Source organism: Barbus barbus (genome assembly GCF_936440315.1).
Source record: "Barbus barbus genome assembly, chromosome: 26".
NCBI lineage: Eukaryota > Metazoa > Chordata > Actinopteri > Cypriniformes > Cyprinidae > Barbus > Barbus barbus.
This window is the reverse complement of record NC_136754.1, coordinates 9,896,424-9,912,832: the sequence shown is the minus strand read 5'-3', so window position 1 is coordinate 9,912,832 and position 16,409 is coordinate 9,896,424. Positions and strand designations below refer to the sequence as shown.

At 36.9% G+C, this 16,409-nt stretch overlaps 1 protein-coding gene across 1 annotated transcript; it reads right to left on the bottom strand.

Moving 5' to 3' along the window:
- Window positions 1–3,263: 3,263 nt before the first annotated feature.
- Window positions 3,264–15,789, bottom strand: LOC306845537 (GTP-binding protein Di-Ras1-like). The gene is made up of 2 exons (XM_079378407.1): window positions 15,687–15,789; window positions 3,264–6,864 (listed from the first exon to the last, which is right to left on the bottom strand). The coding sequence occupies exon 2, from the start codon at window positions 6,827–6,829 to the stop codon at window positions 6,233–6,235; it is 597 nt and encodes a 198-aa protein (XP_079234533.1). The 5' UTR covers window positions 6,830–6,864; window positions 15,687–15,789; the 3' UTR covers window positions 3,264–6,232.
- Window positions 15,790–16,409: the final 620 nt, after the last annotated feature.

Here is a 16,409-nt window from a genome sequence, read left to right as displayed (position 1 = left end):
TGAGTTCCATTCACTGTCCAAACAGATGAGCAGAAAGTAGGTTTGAGTTTGTACCTGTTTTCTAAGCCATCTGAAATTTAAACCTTAGAAGAATTTTGGCCTTTTTTAATTATGAAATACATAAAAACTGACCCATGAGTTTTGTGCTTGTAAATGTTAAAGATGTTTACCTTTATTTGCTTGCTTTGAGACACTCCACTGTTTTATTCAAGGACTATGCAGACAATTTGTCTCTTTCTGCCTCACTTCACAGCCTCCCTTGGGAGCCCCAGGATTCTCATTGTGCCTTTGGATTCGCAAAGGTCCCAAATGATTTGTGCTAACATTTGACTTGGTACAGCACAGTTGCTGTATTTTTACAGTGTGATGCATTTATAGTAAATGGGGATGGAAAATACTTTTACTGCATTAGCGTTATGTCTTCTGGAACATGAAATGTCGCTGATGGCAGTATATTTTATGCATAATTTTCTCATGCTTTGAAGTCACAGTTCTCTCTGCTCTCCTCTCTCTCAGACAGCAGCGGTCCATCTAACAGTCTGCATGGAAACGGCAATACTGCTGAGAAAGGAATGAGGTGGTGCAGTTGTTGGGAGGAGGGGGGCAAAGAGAGAAAGAGAGAGAGAGAAAAGAGAATGAAGCAGTGGATTACAGTCACATGAGAGTTGATTCATGCAGATTCCCCAGCAGCCATGTTGTGCTCTGTGTTGCTGGTTTGATTCTCAAAACATTATAAGCTTCTGATCCAACCTGCCATGTTTCAGCTCCCTCCTTGCCAATATGAGATACAAAGGCATTAGATAATTCAAATCTTTAGAATAGGATAGAAATTGGCAATTCAGAGTATACATGTCTGGGTTAATGTCCAGTGCTTACATACAGTACAACAGTGTAAATGTTTGTTTCTTTAGTTTTTCCTTTCACATTCTCCATTTGATTGTTAGTAAGGTATATATATACACAGTGGGTACGGAAAGTATTCAGACCCCCTTAAATTATTCACTCTTTGTTATATTGCAGCCATTTGCTAAAATCATTTAAGTTCATTTTTTCCCTCATTAATGTACACACAGCACCCCATATTGACAGAAAAACACATAATTGTTGACATTTTTGAAGATTTATTAAAAAAGAAAAACTGAAATATCACATGGTCCTAAGTATTCAGACCCTTTGCTGTGACACTCATATATTTAACTCAGGTGCTGTCCATTTCTTCAGATCCTCCTTGAGATGGTTCTACACCTTCATTTGAGTCCAGCTGTGTTTGATTATACTGACTGGACTTGATTAGGAAAGCCACACTCCTGTCTATATAAGACCTTACAGCTCACAGTGCATGTCAGAGCAAATGAGAATCATGAGGTCAAAGGAACTGCCTGAAGAGCTCAGAGACAGAATTGTGGCAAGGCACAGATCTGGCCAAGGTTACAAAAAAAATTCTGCTGTATTTACGGTTCCTAAGAGCACAGTGGCCTCCATAATCCTTAAATGGATGACGTTTGGGATGACCAGAACCCTTCTTAGAGCTGGCCGTCCGGCCAAACTGAGCTATCAGGGGAGAAGAGCCTTGGTGAGAGAGGTAAAGAAGAACCCAAAGATCACTGTGGCTGACCTCCAGAGATGCAGTCGGGCGATGGGAGAAAGTTGTAGAAATCAACCATTACTGCAGCCCTCCACCAGTCGGGGCTTTATGGCAGAGTGGCCCGACGGAAGCCTCTCCTCAGTGCAAGACACAAAAAAACACCTGAAGGACCACAAGATGGTGAGAAATAAGATTCTCTGGTCTTATGAGACCAAGATAGAACTTTTTGACCTTAATTCTAAGCGGTATGTGTAGAGAAAACAGGCACTGCTCATCACCTGTCCAATACAGTCCCAACAGTGAAGCATGGTGGTGGCAGCATCATGCTGTGGGGGTGTTTTTCAGCCGCAGGGACAGGACGACTGGTTGCGATCGAGGGAAAGATGAATGCGGCCAAGTACAGGGATATCCTGGACGAAAACCTTCTCCAGAGTGCTCAGGACCTCAGACTGGGCCGAAGGTTTACCTTCCAACAAGACAATGACCCTAAGCACACAGCTAAAATAACGAAGGAGTGGCTTCACAACAACTCCGTGACTGTTCTTGAATGGCCCAGCCAGAGCCTTGACTTAAACCCAATTGAGCATCTCCGGAGAGACCTAGAAATGGCTGTCCACCAACGTTTACCATCCAACCTGACAGAACTGGAGAGGATCTGCAAGGAGGAATGGCAGAGGATCCCCAAATCCAGGTGTGAAAAACTTGTTGCATCTTTCCCAAAAAGACTCATGGCTGTATTAGATCAAAAGGGTGCTTCTACTAAATACTGAGCAAAGGGTCTGAATACTTAGGACCATGTGATATTTCAGTTTTTCTTTTTTAATAAATCTCCAAAAATGTCAACAATTCTGTGTTTTTCTGTCAATATGGGGTGCTGTGTGTACATTAATGAGGAAAAAAAATTAACTTAAATGATTTTAGCAAATGGCTGCAATATAACAAAGAGTGAAATTTAAGAGGGTCTGAATACTTTCCGTACCCACTGTATATATATATATATATATATATTATGCGTTTAGCATAGCCATTGTATGCATATAATTTATTTAAATATTATTTTATGTAATTATGTATTTCTCATCATTATGTATTTCTTTTATATATCTTTGTAAGCACTGGACATATGGAATTAATATAAATATGATTAATATTATAAATATATAATGAATATAAATAAATATAATTTTTGTGTGTGTTATTATTTATTGCATGCATTGTATTTGTCATATAATCATTATGTAGCTTCTTTCTCATATATATCAAATGTAAGCACTGGACATTTGGAACCTATAAAACTGTCAGCTGAACAAAAGAAAACCTGTCTCTACATTTTGGATTCCTTGAATTAGCCATCCTTTGCCTTATTAGCATGGTTTTCAAGCTCTTCTGCAGCACTTACTAGAAAAGTAGTTCTCAGATAGATTTAAATTGACTATTCAATCTGCTTTGTTCCATAAAACCCTGTGTGCAGCACAGTTGATGCTTTACTGAATGTGCTTTTATGGATTACTGCTTTGTAAATTCCATCATTTGTGTATTGGAGTATCCACACCTGGGTCAGCCGAAAGTGTAGCGTTCCTCATTATGTTGCCATGTAAACCAGGTTTAGCACATGGCGCTACGTTCAGATGTTTTGAGGAGGAAAACAGACAAGAGATTTTGCTTTCATTTTTTTATTATGAAAATCAATTTGCAGATTTATTAGAGAATATTTGCAGGTATATATATCTATACATATATATTAGTACATATTTCCCTTCATTTGGGATGCGTGAGCACAGCATACCATGTCTTAGGAAGACTATTGCTAAAGGACATATCATATACAGTAGTAGCTAATAGCTATAATAAGCAAAAAGAAAAAAAACTTTTGTAAAATATTGTACAAAAAATAAAATAATAAAATGCAGAGTTGAAAAGTCACTTCACAGTTTTGTTGCTTGCCCTCATGCTGGCTAAACATCAAGTGGGACCATGCGTAGTTTGAATTATTAAATGGAGGTCGTCATTTACATACGTTTCACAGTACATTCCATTACCCTTAGGCATTTAAAGTGCTCACTGTGTAAACCAGATTTAAGATACTGAAAACTGCATGAAGATAATCCAGATGTACACAAAAGTCCCCTGGGATTCCAACCAAACACATGAAGAGCTTTCAAAGGACTTGTGTCCATGTCTGTAGGTTCATCCTACAAGAGTCAGTGATGATTTCTTTACAGTGTCATATTCTTTACATACAATTTACAAATATTTACAATAAAATGTGCATGATACGGGTTCAAAAAATGATTTTATACACAGAACTGGTGGGCATTGGCATTGCGGAGGCAAGTCAACAGAAAGGATCGCAGGTAGCTGACACTCTACAGAGAGCGCAGACTTCCCATGCATGTAAAATGCAAGACGCTCTGCAGTTTTCCTCTCGTGCAGCTTGCAGAGGCTCTGATGGTATCAGCAGTGTGACTCATACGCCAGCTGAATGGGCTTTATAGAGGTTGGACACGTAGAGTCAGGTATAACGAATTCGAATAAGTCAGGATAGATGGATGAGGCGTTGTTCTGAATTTAGCAAATTGCAAAGCCATAAATCAGCAAAACTCTGCAGAGTGATAAAAGAGGGGATTTTTATCATGATATGACTGTATAAACTATGCAGAGCAGAACCGCTGTCACCAGTAGGGAGGTGGTAAATTATAGCACCATTTTAAGGGGATGAATGTGTTGGTGGGGCATCCAGGAAACTAATATTAAAATATCAATCATATACATCAATCAGAGGCAACAGGCTGAGTCATAATATTAACTGACAGCAAACTATATATGACTGATGATATTGTTTTTTGTTCTATTGCAATATTTGTCACAGTATATCATTAGTATATATTATAATTACTGTATATAGGGGGTGAGATATAATACTGTTCTACTTATTTATAATGCTATTTTTCTACCTGCGCCAAAATAAAATGTATGGTTTTACTCGTGTGAAATGTTATCATTTATATCTGTGTGTTTAATGTACTTCTTTTTAATAAGTCGCTTTTTACCACAGAATTATAATATGCGACTAAAACTGCTTAATTTACAAGTCTAACAAAATAAACCATATGAATTCGGTCTTATTTGTATTATAGTTTTCTGAAATGTTGCTGTGTAAAGCTTTCTTTTTCTACTCATTTCTGGTGTACCCTGTTCAAAAACTAGCAAACCAGCACAACATGGATAAATAATGTTGTCAGATCTGTAATGCACTACCTGAAAACATATTAAAGGAGCTCTTTCTCACATCAGTGTACAAAGGCAATCAGCTGGTTAAATAAAAATATAATGCTATACAATCAAGGCCCTTTGAAGCAAGAGATTTCTTTTGTCAAAGGCTGATTTGCAGTGTGATTGCATTCTCTATACCGAAACTGAAACAGGTTGGTGGCGTTCCTATTAGGGTCACTGCGAACACAAAAACTGAATTGTTTCAACCCAAAAACTCCTGTAATGTCTGATACTGCCATATAAATAAAAATGGCTAATGTTTAAATGTTTTTTTTTTTTTTCCTAAAACTCTTATAACTTCAGGTGGCCATAGTCTTCGATGTTCACATTATTCTCTATAAATAGGGTAGAAGACTTGCATCCTCAATTTAATTTTGCTGCCACAATGCACCTCCTGCAAATGCATTCATTTCCTGATTGACTACATTTGTTATTGTCTCAGTTATACAGTTATAAAATATGAGTAGTTCATATTGAGAAACATAAGAAAAGAATATGGAGATTCTAGCTCACTCTAAATTACTAGGGAGGCCAGAAGTGTCTGAATTTTGAGCAGCTGAACACCACAGATGATGATGATGATGATGATGATGATGAGTGCTTGCTGCTTTGCATAAGCATGTGTGCATCTGCATGAAATATGAAGTGTGTATATGCTTTCAGATTTTTGATCTGCCTTGATGTCACTGCAGGTAATAATTTTACAAAGCTTTAGAAGTTTCTCTGGTATTTTGCTAATGTTTAACAAAATCATTGTCCTAAATATTAGTTGGTATTTGTTAAGATATAAGGACATGCAAAAGTAATCATCAAAATGTTATGAGGACAACAAATAAAAGTGTATTCTACACAACCTGTAATAAAGTATTAAAGGGTGGTTTGACTATATTGTTATATGATCTCATACTGACGCTACTTGCTCAACATTTGAATAAATATACAAACAAAAATTTAGTTGTCATTGTGCATATTCTTATGTTTGGATATCATGGCTGATATAAAGCCTGACTCTGCTTTAGCTATGCAGGAGCAACCATTTAATAAAAATATCTGCATCATGAACTCAAAAAGGGTTGTTTAGCAAGCGATTGCTGTCTGAATTTTTCTCAGATGTGAGAGATGGTGGCGATGCTCTGTAATAGGAATAGACAAGGCAATATGAACAGGCCAGTGCTTGTTAAGGCCAAAGACTGATAGTGAAAAATGAAATTTGAGATGTCAGAGTAAAATCCTTGTTATCGGAAATAAGCATGAAATGTCAAATAACACCATCTCCATTAATTTTTCCCTCCTCAGTTCCTTTCCTTTGTTATTTTATCACTCTATATCTCCGCTTTATCTCACCATGTCCCGGTTCTGGCTCTAACAAGCACTCTACATGATGTTGCATTTCCCCTTCAGCTTGTTAGCCCTGCTTTGCTTCCCAGAACGCTTGCCATCGATGTTCAAACTCATGTTCCTCTTCTTCTCCAAGTTGAGAAGCTCCTGGAAAAGCTCAGTGACATTGTGGTTAGTCTTAGCCGAGGTCTCCATGAAAGCACACTTCCAGATCTTGGACTGGGCCTCTCCATCTTCAGTCTTCACTTCCCGTTGAGTCTCATCGCTCTTGTTTCCCACGAGCATGATGGGGATGTTCTCTATATTGCCTTTGATAGCGAGAATCTGCTGGTATATGGGCTTTAATTCTTCCAGGGATTGCTTACTAGTGATGGAGTAGACCAGGATGAATGCGTGACCCTTGGAGATGGACAGACGCTGCATGGCAGGAAACTGGTGGCTGCCGGTTGTGTCTGTGATCTGCAGGGTGCAGACGCTCTTGTCACAGCTGATCACCTGCCGGTACGTGTCCTCCACTGTCGGGATGTAGGTGTCCCGGAAAGTGCCTTTCACAAAACGGAGCACCAGGGAGCTCTTCCCCACACCCCCTGCTCCAAACACCACCACACGGTAGTCATTGCTCTGCTCGGGCATCTTGGGCCTTCAGCTGCGCCACTTGCTTTCTAGACCTAATAGAGGGAAAAGAAACATTTTTTAGATGATTGTGTATTGTACTATTAGCATATAACAGGGGCTTTCGAACATTTTGATTCCAAGTACCACCAAATATACCCCTCAAATAATTTTGGTGTAGAATCAGTTTTTATTCATTACGTTAATTGTTATAGAATTGTTATAAAACTGACATCCAATAGTCACTACAAAATATTTTTTTAATGCACCCATTTATTTTAAGATCCTCAAGTTATGCAGAGGTCACACAGATTCGACCGCAATTTCAAAAAGAAGTGACTATGTGTGTTTTTAAAGAAATTGATAACAAAATTTTGGAAGAAATAGTACAGCACCTTAAATCTTCAACCTGCTATCTTGACACACTTCCCACATCCTTTTTCAAAAATGTGCTTAACTGTTTAGAAGCTGATCTCTTAGAAGTGGTGAACGCCTCACTTCTCTCTGGGACTTTTCCAAACTCCCTTAAAACTGCAGTTGTTAAGCCCCTTCTGAAAAAGCGCAATCTTGATAACACCATGTTGAGCAACTATAGACCCATATCAAATATTCCTTTCATAGGTAAGATAATTGAAAAGGTAGTTTCTAATCAGCTGAACAACTACTTAAAGTCAAATGGATACCTGGACAATTTTCAATCTGGTTTCCGAGCACATCACAGCACAGAGACAGCACTCGTTAAGATAATAAATGATATTCGCGTCAATTCTGATTCTGGCAAAATATCAGTGCTGGTACTACTAGATCTTAGTGCTGCGTTTGACACTGTAGATCATAACATACTTTTAGAGAGACTGGAAAACTGGGTCGGGCTTTCTGGGATGGCACTCAAATGGTTCAGATCATACTTAGAAGGGAGAGGTTATTATGTGAGTATAGGAGAACATAAGTCTAAGTGGACGGCCATGACATGTGGAGTCCCACAAGGCTCAATTCTTGCACCGCTCTTGTTTAATCTGTATATGCTCCCACTAAGTCAGATAATGAGGAAGAACCAAATTGCCTATCACAGCTATGCTGATGATACCCAGATTTACCTAGCCTTATCTCCAAATGACTACAGCCCCATTGACACCCTCTGCCAATGCATTGATGAAATTAACAGTTGGATGTGCCAGAACTTTCTTCAGTTAAACAAGGAGAAAACTGAAGTCATTGCATTTGGAAATAAAGATGAAGTTCTCAAGGTGAATGCATACCTTGACTCTAGGGGTCAAACAACTAAAAATCAAGTCAGAAATCTTGGGGTGATTCTGGAGACAGACCTTAGTTTCAGTAGTCATGTCAAAGCAATAACTAAATCAGCATACTATCATCTCAAAAATATTGCAAGAATTAGATGTTTTGTTTCCAGTCAAGACTTGGAGAAACTTGTTCATGCCTTTATCACCAGCAGGGTGGATTACTGTAATGGTCTCCTCACCGGCCTTCCCAAGAAGACCATTAGACAACTGCAGCTCATCCAGAATGCTGCTGCCCGGATTCTGACTAGAACCAGAAAATCTGAGCATATCACACCAGTCCTCAGGTCCTTACACTGGCTTCCAGTTACATTTAGGATTGATTTTAAAGTACTTTTACTCGTTTATAAGTCACTCAATGGCCTAGGACCTAAATATATTGCTGATATGCTCACTGAATATAAACCAAACAGACCACTCAGATCATTAGGATCGAGTCAGTTAGAAATACCAAGGGTTCACACAAAACAAGGGGAGTCTGCTTTTAGCTATTATGCGGCCCGCAGTTGGAACCAGCTTCCAGAAGAGATCAGATGTGCTAAAACATTAGCCACATTTAAATCAAGACTCAAAACTCATCTGTTTAACTGTGCATTTGTTGAATGAGCACTGTGCTATATGTCCGAACTGACTGCAATACATTTTATGTATAATCATTTTCTTTAAATTTATTTTAAATCATTTTCTATATCATTTTAAAATTCTTTGTTTTTATTATTTTTATTTCCATGTTTTTATTGATTTTAAATGTCTTTCACTTTCTTTTATGTAAAGCACTTTGAATTACCACTGTGTATGAAATGTGCTATATAAATAAACTTGCCTTGCCTTGCCTTGCCTAAGATGAATTCATTTGATTCATATTAATACAAAATATATCATATATTGACAAAACAATTGTACTGTATTATATTGTCAATCTAAAAGTTTTAAATATTATTTTTAAACAGTTTTATTCAAACTATTCTTTATTTATTTTCAAAAATCCTCAGTAAAACTATTTTTTTATCTTGCACTTGCTTTTTTGGTTGTAATAAATAGATATTTAAAGTTGAAGTTTTCCCCCTTTAGCTAGTAAAGAAGACAAGGTTTTCCTTTTTTCCACAAAACTACACAAATATTTGTTTTATTATTTCTTATTTTTAAATCAAAAGGCTCTCAACAGAATAAAATACTGTAACTGTAATTAATCTCAGAATTTATGACCAAGGTAAATGTGTTTAAAAAATCTATAATAATCATATTTATTAACATTTTAAGTGAATATGTTCATTTTAAAAAGCCTAAAAAAAAATCATGAATGTTTTTCCAAAAATACTTCCCGCAAATCCTCTAGCATCCACTTCTGACCCTAAAATCACATAATGCTAAAGTACATTGTTAAACATGACACACAGGACAGAAATGATTGACAAGCAAAAAAAATGTAATCAATCACCAAACATGCTGTTGAATGCTTAGTTCTATTTCTCACAACGAGTAGCCATGCCCACTATGAAACCTCACTCCTCAAAAAGTAAATAAATAAATAATTGTACATTAAACATCACATTTATTCAGACTGGCTGTGATTGTGTCATGTCACACAGTGTGTTCAGTGTATTCAGAAAAATTACTCATGCCCAGAAACACTTCATCACACATCCTATTTAAGTCCATTATGCTTTAAACATTTAACATGATCATAATTTATTTACTGGATATTTATCTAATTCAAAATTACAGGTATGATCCACAAACACATTTAGAGATGTTTTGCCTCTTTACAGGACTCAAGTGGCTTTTCTGAAGAAAGAGACATGAGCCTTGTCATCCATCATACTATTAAGAAATCACAATGCAACTCATCATAATGTATCTGTGCTTTGCCCTCAGACACTCTCTTGCTTTCGCTGCAGTTTACAGCAGTGCATTATTTATTGCCTCAGAGCAAAAACAATCATTCTAAACTGTTTTCTGTTCCTGAGCACACTAGCATTCAAACTGAAGCACTATGCATCCATCTGAGAGTAAAAGGTTTTAGATTTTTTTTAAATAAGCTTTTATATGTGCAATTTAATGTCCTCATGAATAATTTAGCCAAGACACAGACCATATCCATCAGTGTCAGAGAACCACAAACATAGAACACACATCGAATTGTGTATAGATTATGCAGAAGCAAGCAAGAACGCAATTTGGTTTTACACCAATTTCAACCTCAGTAATCAATGCCTCAATTTCACACCAGCAGAGGAGGGATACTGAAAGACACCTCCAATGAAACTACCACAGTTCAATCGAAGTTTCCGCTGAACTTGCATCACATATACTATTCATATGATGGCAGACATGACAGACATTATTTGTCTCAGAAACCTTGAGCTGATTATAAAACAGCTTGATTCAAAGATGTTGTGATTGTTTATTTCATTAGTACTGTAACATTTTTTAGCATTTGTTCAATGATTTACTGTGTCTGTGGTATTCTCTATAGTTTTTTAAAGCAATGTATGTGCACACTTATAAAAATAAAGGCTTCTAATAGGCATCTAATATTTCACCCAAAAATTTGAAAATTTTGCCAAATTTTGCATTACCTCACTTGCTCACCTATGGATCCTCTGCAGTGAATGGGTGCCGTCAAAATGAGAGTCCAAACAGCTGATAAAAACAATAATCCCCAAGTAATCCACATGACTCCATTCCATCAATTTACATCTTGTGAAGTTGAAAGCTGAGTGTTTGTAAGAAACAAATCCATAATTAAGACATTTTAACTCCAAAAAGTTGCTTCTGGTCCATAATCCACCATAATTCTTCCCCCAGTGAAAAAGTGCAGTCCCTGTTGTCCTCTCGCATCAAAATCCCCCAACATATTTATTTAAAACTATTCTGGATTGCTTTCACTAAACAGTACTTGATGTGTGCATATTTCTCTACTGATTCAGACAAAATGACTTTGTCATAGCAGAAAAAAATATTATGGATAGAGGACTTATATTTTACTACAAAAACAAATATTTTTACTTCACAAGATGTTAACTGTTGGACTGGAATCATGTGTATTACTTGTGGATTATTGCGATGCTTTTATCAGCTGTTTGAACTTTCATTCTGACGGCACCCATTCACTGCAGAGGATCCGATGGCAAGCAAGAGATGTATTTCTAAATTTCTCAAAGTCTGTTTCAATGAAGAAACAAACTCATTTACATCCTGGATGCCCTGTGTCAATAAATTTTCAGCAAATGTTCATTTTTGGGCGAACTATTCCTTTAACATCTATGGAACCTTTCCAAACCCTTTTGACTCCTTCATTGTCTGAGTGTAGTACCATAATGAGACATGCATTGCATAATTTGTACTACGGTTTTAATGATTGTACAAACAACTACACAGTGAATCAATAGCTTGTGTATGGGTGATCTAAATGAATGTTCATACGGTAATTAATGAGTTATTTGAACATTCTGCAAGTGCAAGGTTACGTAAAAGATATTACTGCAAAATACAGTGTTTTGAAAGTTGTACAGCCTGTTACAAGTGAGGACTTTTTTTTTTTTGTCAAAAAAGTTTTGTGTCTGAAAAATTACATCAAGGTTCTGAAAAGAAAAAAAAAACAACAGTGTCTTTCAAAGCTGGCCTGCTTCATATTTTCATCCAGCATTATGACACCAGGCTACTTGCACTCAGGGCTTAATGTGCAGCAACATGCTTGGCAGGGTGCAGCAATCCCAACAGCAGTCAAGAGAAGCCGTGGTGCCTCTCCCCCTCGCTCTAACACTCTGCGCGCTGTCAAATCAATGAGCAGAGGACACTGAGCCTTTGATCAATGCTAGTGTCTGCGGATTTCATGCCTCTGACAGGCTGGTTCCCCCCTCTCGCCTCTCTTAAGGTGTCACACTTGTTTCTGCGCTGTGATTGATGTCAATCTCCCTTGGAGTGCTGTGTTATTTATTCCATAAGTCCCTCGCGGAAGGGCCGGAGAGCCGCTGAGCTTATTAATGCTGTTACAGCGTCTCGCAACTCCAGCCAAACTGTATTATAGATTAAGTTTGGCACGAGGAGAGATTATAATGCATGTCCCTCATTCAAGGTTCTCCCAAACTCTCTCACAGCAATGTGCTGATGCTGCCAGATTTGGGAATGACCTTGCTTTTACCGAAGTGAATGTGGAATATATCACTCAGACATTAGGATTCGAAAGGTACTGTTTGCTGAATAGCACATGGGCGCTGTGCCACATACTCTTAAACAATCACAGTAAATGGAAGTGAGGGCTCAGTATACTGGCAGTTCTGTTTGCAAACCACACACTCCAGGGCCATGCATACAGAAGTCGGAAACAACAGTATATAGACAAATGACCCTATTTGCTTTCTGGACTTATTGTGAGCGAATCATTGGTGCATGTTATTCCAAACAAATTAAAAGTTCCTCATAGTCTTGAATCAATATGTAATAATTTGCTGTTGTTTTAAACAAATTTCCTTTTCTGCTGATATCACATAGGCCTCGCTGAATAATGTTTACTAATAGCTAAAGAGTTATTTAGGAGCTATTTTAATAAACTGACATTTGGTCTGGGCAAGCGGTCAAGTCTACTGCCTTGTTGGTAGATGATGTGACTACACTGTCTTAATTTATGTTTTTTTTTTTTTTTTTTTAAATTATTATTATTATCAGATTTAAAACCACATATTTTCACTTCTAAATGTCACATAATAGAAGACAAAGTTGTGAATTTGAATTCAATTGTAACTGAAGTAGAAAGCAGGAGTCAGAATTGCAGTTTGTAAAGAAGAAACATGTAAAGAAGGATAGAATTAAAACAGTTTTTTTCCTTAGTTTCCTGTAGTTAAATTCTGTATCTAAAAATATCAGTGTGACACAATGGCTAGCTATTATAATTAAATAATTTGGGTGAATTACTACAATTAGCAAACATGCAGTAGAATTGTGACGTACCATAAAACAAATGACAATTTCACTTACAGTTTGTACATATCAGACCTGTACACTGTCAGTCCTGTGTCTTGTTTTCCCCTCCTCTCGTGTCTGTGGAGCTAAAACAAATTCCTCATATGTGTAAACATACTTGGCCAATAAAGCTCATTCTGATTCTGATACAGTTTAGAGAATGTTAAGAGTGAATAAGAAAACTGTAAAAGCAATTCATACTGTAGATAGATCGATTTCAGTTTTTATACTTGAAAATTTTCACTTTTAATTAATTGTTCTACTTGCAGATTCTTTGTGAAATTTCCTAGCAATTTCTGTGTAAAAATTTAGTTTCAGACAGACAGCAATAGAACAACAGATAGATGCATCTAGCTGTTTTTGAAGCGTGTGAACAGCCCTTTAAAGTGAATCACTGCATTGGATTCCACAGGACGCCCATCAGGCCGAGTCCATTAGCCTGAGTCTGCTCTAATCTGAGCGAGAAGCTTTGCAGCATAATATACTGTCTAAAGAGCTGCTTTCTCTTTATCAGTCAAACCAGGCTTTCACTCTGCCATAAATGGCAGTTCCATTGTCATATCCCCATGGATACCAATATTCTATTGAAAAAAAAAAAGGATTTTCGGTTCAGAAATTACTCTTATTCTGTGGGAATCAGATATGCCTCGTTTTACTGCATACTAAAGACACTGACAGGAGATAGAGAGGCATCTGCATGCGCACATTAGTGTTCACGGGCTGTGTGCACACCGAGTCTGAGACCAATGTCAGTGTTCTGGGAAATCAAACTTGGGCATAAGTGTTGGTTACTGCATGTGCAGACTGAAACAGAAAGAGAGAGTGGGATGAATAGGAAGAGGGAGGGGTACGGAAATGGAAAAATAGTCTTGGTGCCATTAAGTGTATGACTTAGTATTATGTCATTATCTATTTCTTGTGGTGCACATAAAAGCTAAGCAGATGGGGGTTTTGTAACTGTGATCAAAATTGATATTTCTAAACAATAAATAAGTCAAACAACAAGGGGGAAACAGATCAATAAGTATGCATATATATATTTTGGTTACTGTTCAGATATAATATCCAGATGCACTGCAATAATGAATAAATTAAATTTAGCAGAGATTTTTAAAAAACTGAATATGAAGAATATAAAGGGAAAGTTCACCCAGAAATTAAAATTCTGTTATCATTTGTTCATTCTCTTGTTCTTGACTTTTCTTCTATGAATTCTGAATTCACATATTACAGTCCAGTTTTTTTGTTTGTTTTATTAAAAGAATTAAAATAAAAAGCAATTGTGTTCGTGCAATTCTGAAAAGATATGTCTGAACTGTTAGATATAACCTCAAGGGAAAAAAGTCAAAATTGTGAAATAAAAAGCTGCAATTACCTGTGTTCTATGAAAAGAAAAACAGTATTGCAAGATTTTTTGAAAAAGCCAGATATATAAAGTCACAATGACCTTTTTTATTCTTTTATTCCGTGGTGAAAACAGGCTTCCATACAAACCTGTATTACTTTCTCTTTCTTTCAAAATATCTTCCTTTGTGTTCCAGAGAAAAAAAGAAAGGTTTGGAGTGACATGAGGGTGAATAAATACTGACAAAAGTTCAATTTTTAAGAGGTCTATTTTTAACTCTTTCCTTAAAATGCTAAATGCCCAGCACTCTACAAAGTTATTATTGTCAAGAAATCCCTGCTGGGTCTTTATGCCACAGATGTGTGCTTGTGTATATACAGTGTTTACAGTATAGGAAAAAATTGGACTCATAAGGGGAGCAGGGCTACAGCCTATAAATACCCCATATACCATCTGCCATCTCTCTTCGCCAAATGTTGCTGGATTAGCCCAGACTCACTCATTCAGCTGTGCAGGGGCATGAGAAAATAATGTCTAGATCTAAAACAGAGTTGTAAATAAATACTGGCCAGACTAAATCTAACACATTTGCCTTCACAGTAGTCAGTTGGGCCTAATCAGATTCTATTAATTAATTAAGATAATTTAATTTAAGAGTGCACATTAATTTTTAATTTAATACAATACATTTCCAAATATGTCAAAAATCATAATTTATGCATGTACTGACAGCATAATTAACCTCATAGAGCATATTTAATAAAGACTTGACATGCTAGATTTCAAAGGAATAGTGCACCTAAAAACAAATGAAATTCTGTCGTCTGTCTACTGTTTTTGTTTATACAGTTCAACAGTCAAGTCAATAAAGTTTAAAATAACACTGGAACCGACATTCATTGTATGGACAAAAAAAAAAAAAAAACCTATAACATGTATTTTTTTGTATTACACAGAAGAAAGAAAGTCAGGAACAACATGGGCGAGTAAATAATCACAGAATGTTCTGGTTTTGGGTGAACAATGCCTTTAAATACATTCATACCATAATAATAATAAAGGATTTGAATATGCATAAAACATGACAGAAAGAAAGTAATCATTAAAATCATTTAAAAGTAACAACAAGCAACTATCAATAAAGTCAAATACATGTTAACAATATACCTGACACCATAATGTGACTCTCCTACCTCATGAGCTCAGAACAAATGACTATACATGACAGCTTCAGCTGACTGGCTAATTACTCTGTTGCGTTTTACCTTACCATAAGTGTTCTGCAGTTTTACTGTGTCCCTGCCAGCATTGCAAGAAGCATCTCTCTTGCTCTTGTCGATCAGTCCGTCAAACAGATTGCTCCTCTGTGGACTGGGCTTAGAGGCTAATCATTGCGCTTTACCTCGTCTGCCTGCTGGATGTGCTTCCAGTGACCCAATTCAAAGATTTAAAACTCCCGGCATGCATCCATGCCACAAAGCAAAGCTCCAGTGATACGAGGCCGCAGCTGAGGGACAGAGTGCATGAAGGTCTGATATAATAGCTAAGAGATCATGAGAGATCTTTGAACTAGATAAAAACCACTGTAAACAGCATTTGTCATCCCGAGATGATAGAAAGTGTTTTTGAGAGGCTTTGTGCTTGATCCCTATTACTGGCCTACGCACTGGCAGACAACTTGCATCTTAAAACCTTAATACTGAGATTTACCTTTAAACATATGCTCAGCCATTACAATGCCTTAGTGTGTAAGGAGCTAAATCAAATGCATGGATTGTCCTCCACAAATAAACTTGATTGATTTACTATCGTTTGCGAATTACTTTAGGTTTGCTGCCCGAGAACTTGCACATGCATGTGGCTGTTGGCTAGTCCGGTTGCTTAGTTCCTTTTCTCCATTACCTGCTACACCTTGAATTCATTGTTAATAACATTGCAGCTCTCTAGGCAGGAATTTTCACAGCTTAACTGGTGAGGTTAAGTGGGTGGTAAA

What these genes read in the sequence shown, in the direction of transcription:
- LOC306845537 (XM_079378407.1), bottom strand. Translation starts at nt 6,829, where the DNA reads ATGCCCGAGCAGAGCAATGACTACCGTGTGGTGGTGTTTGGAGCAGGG.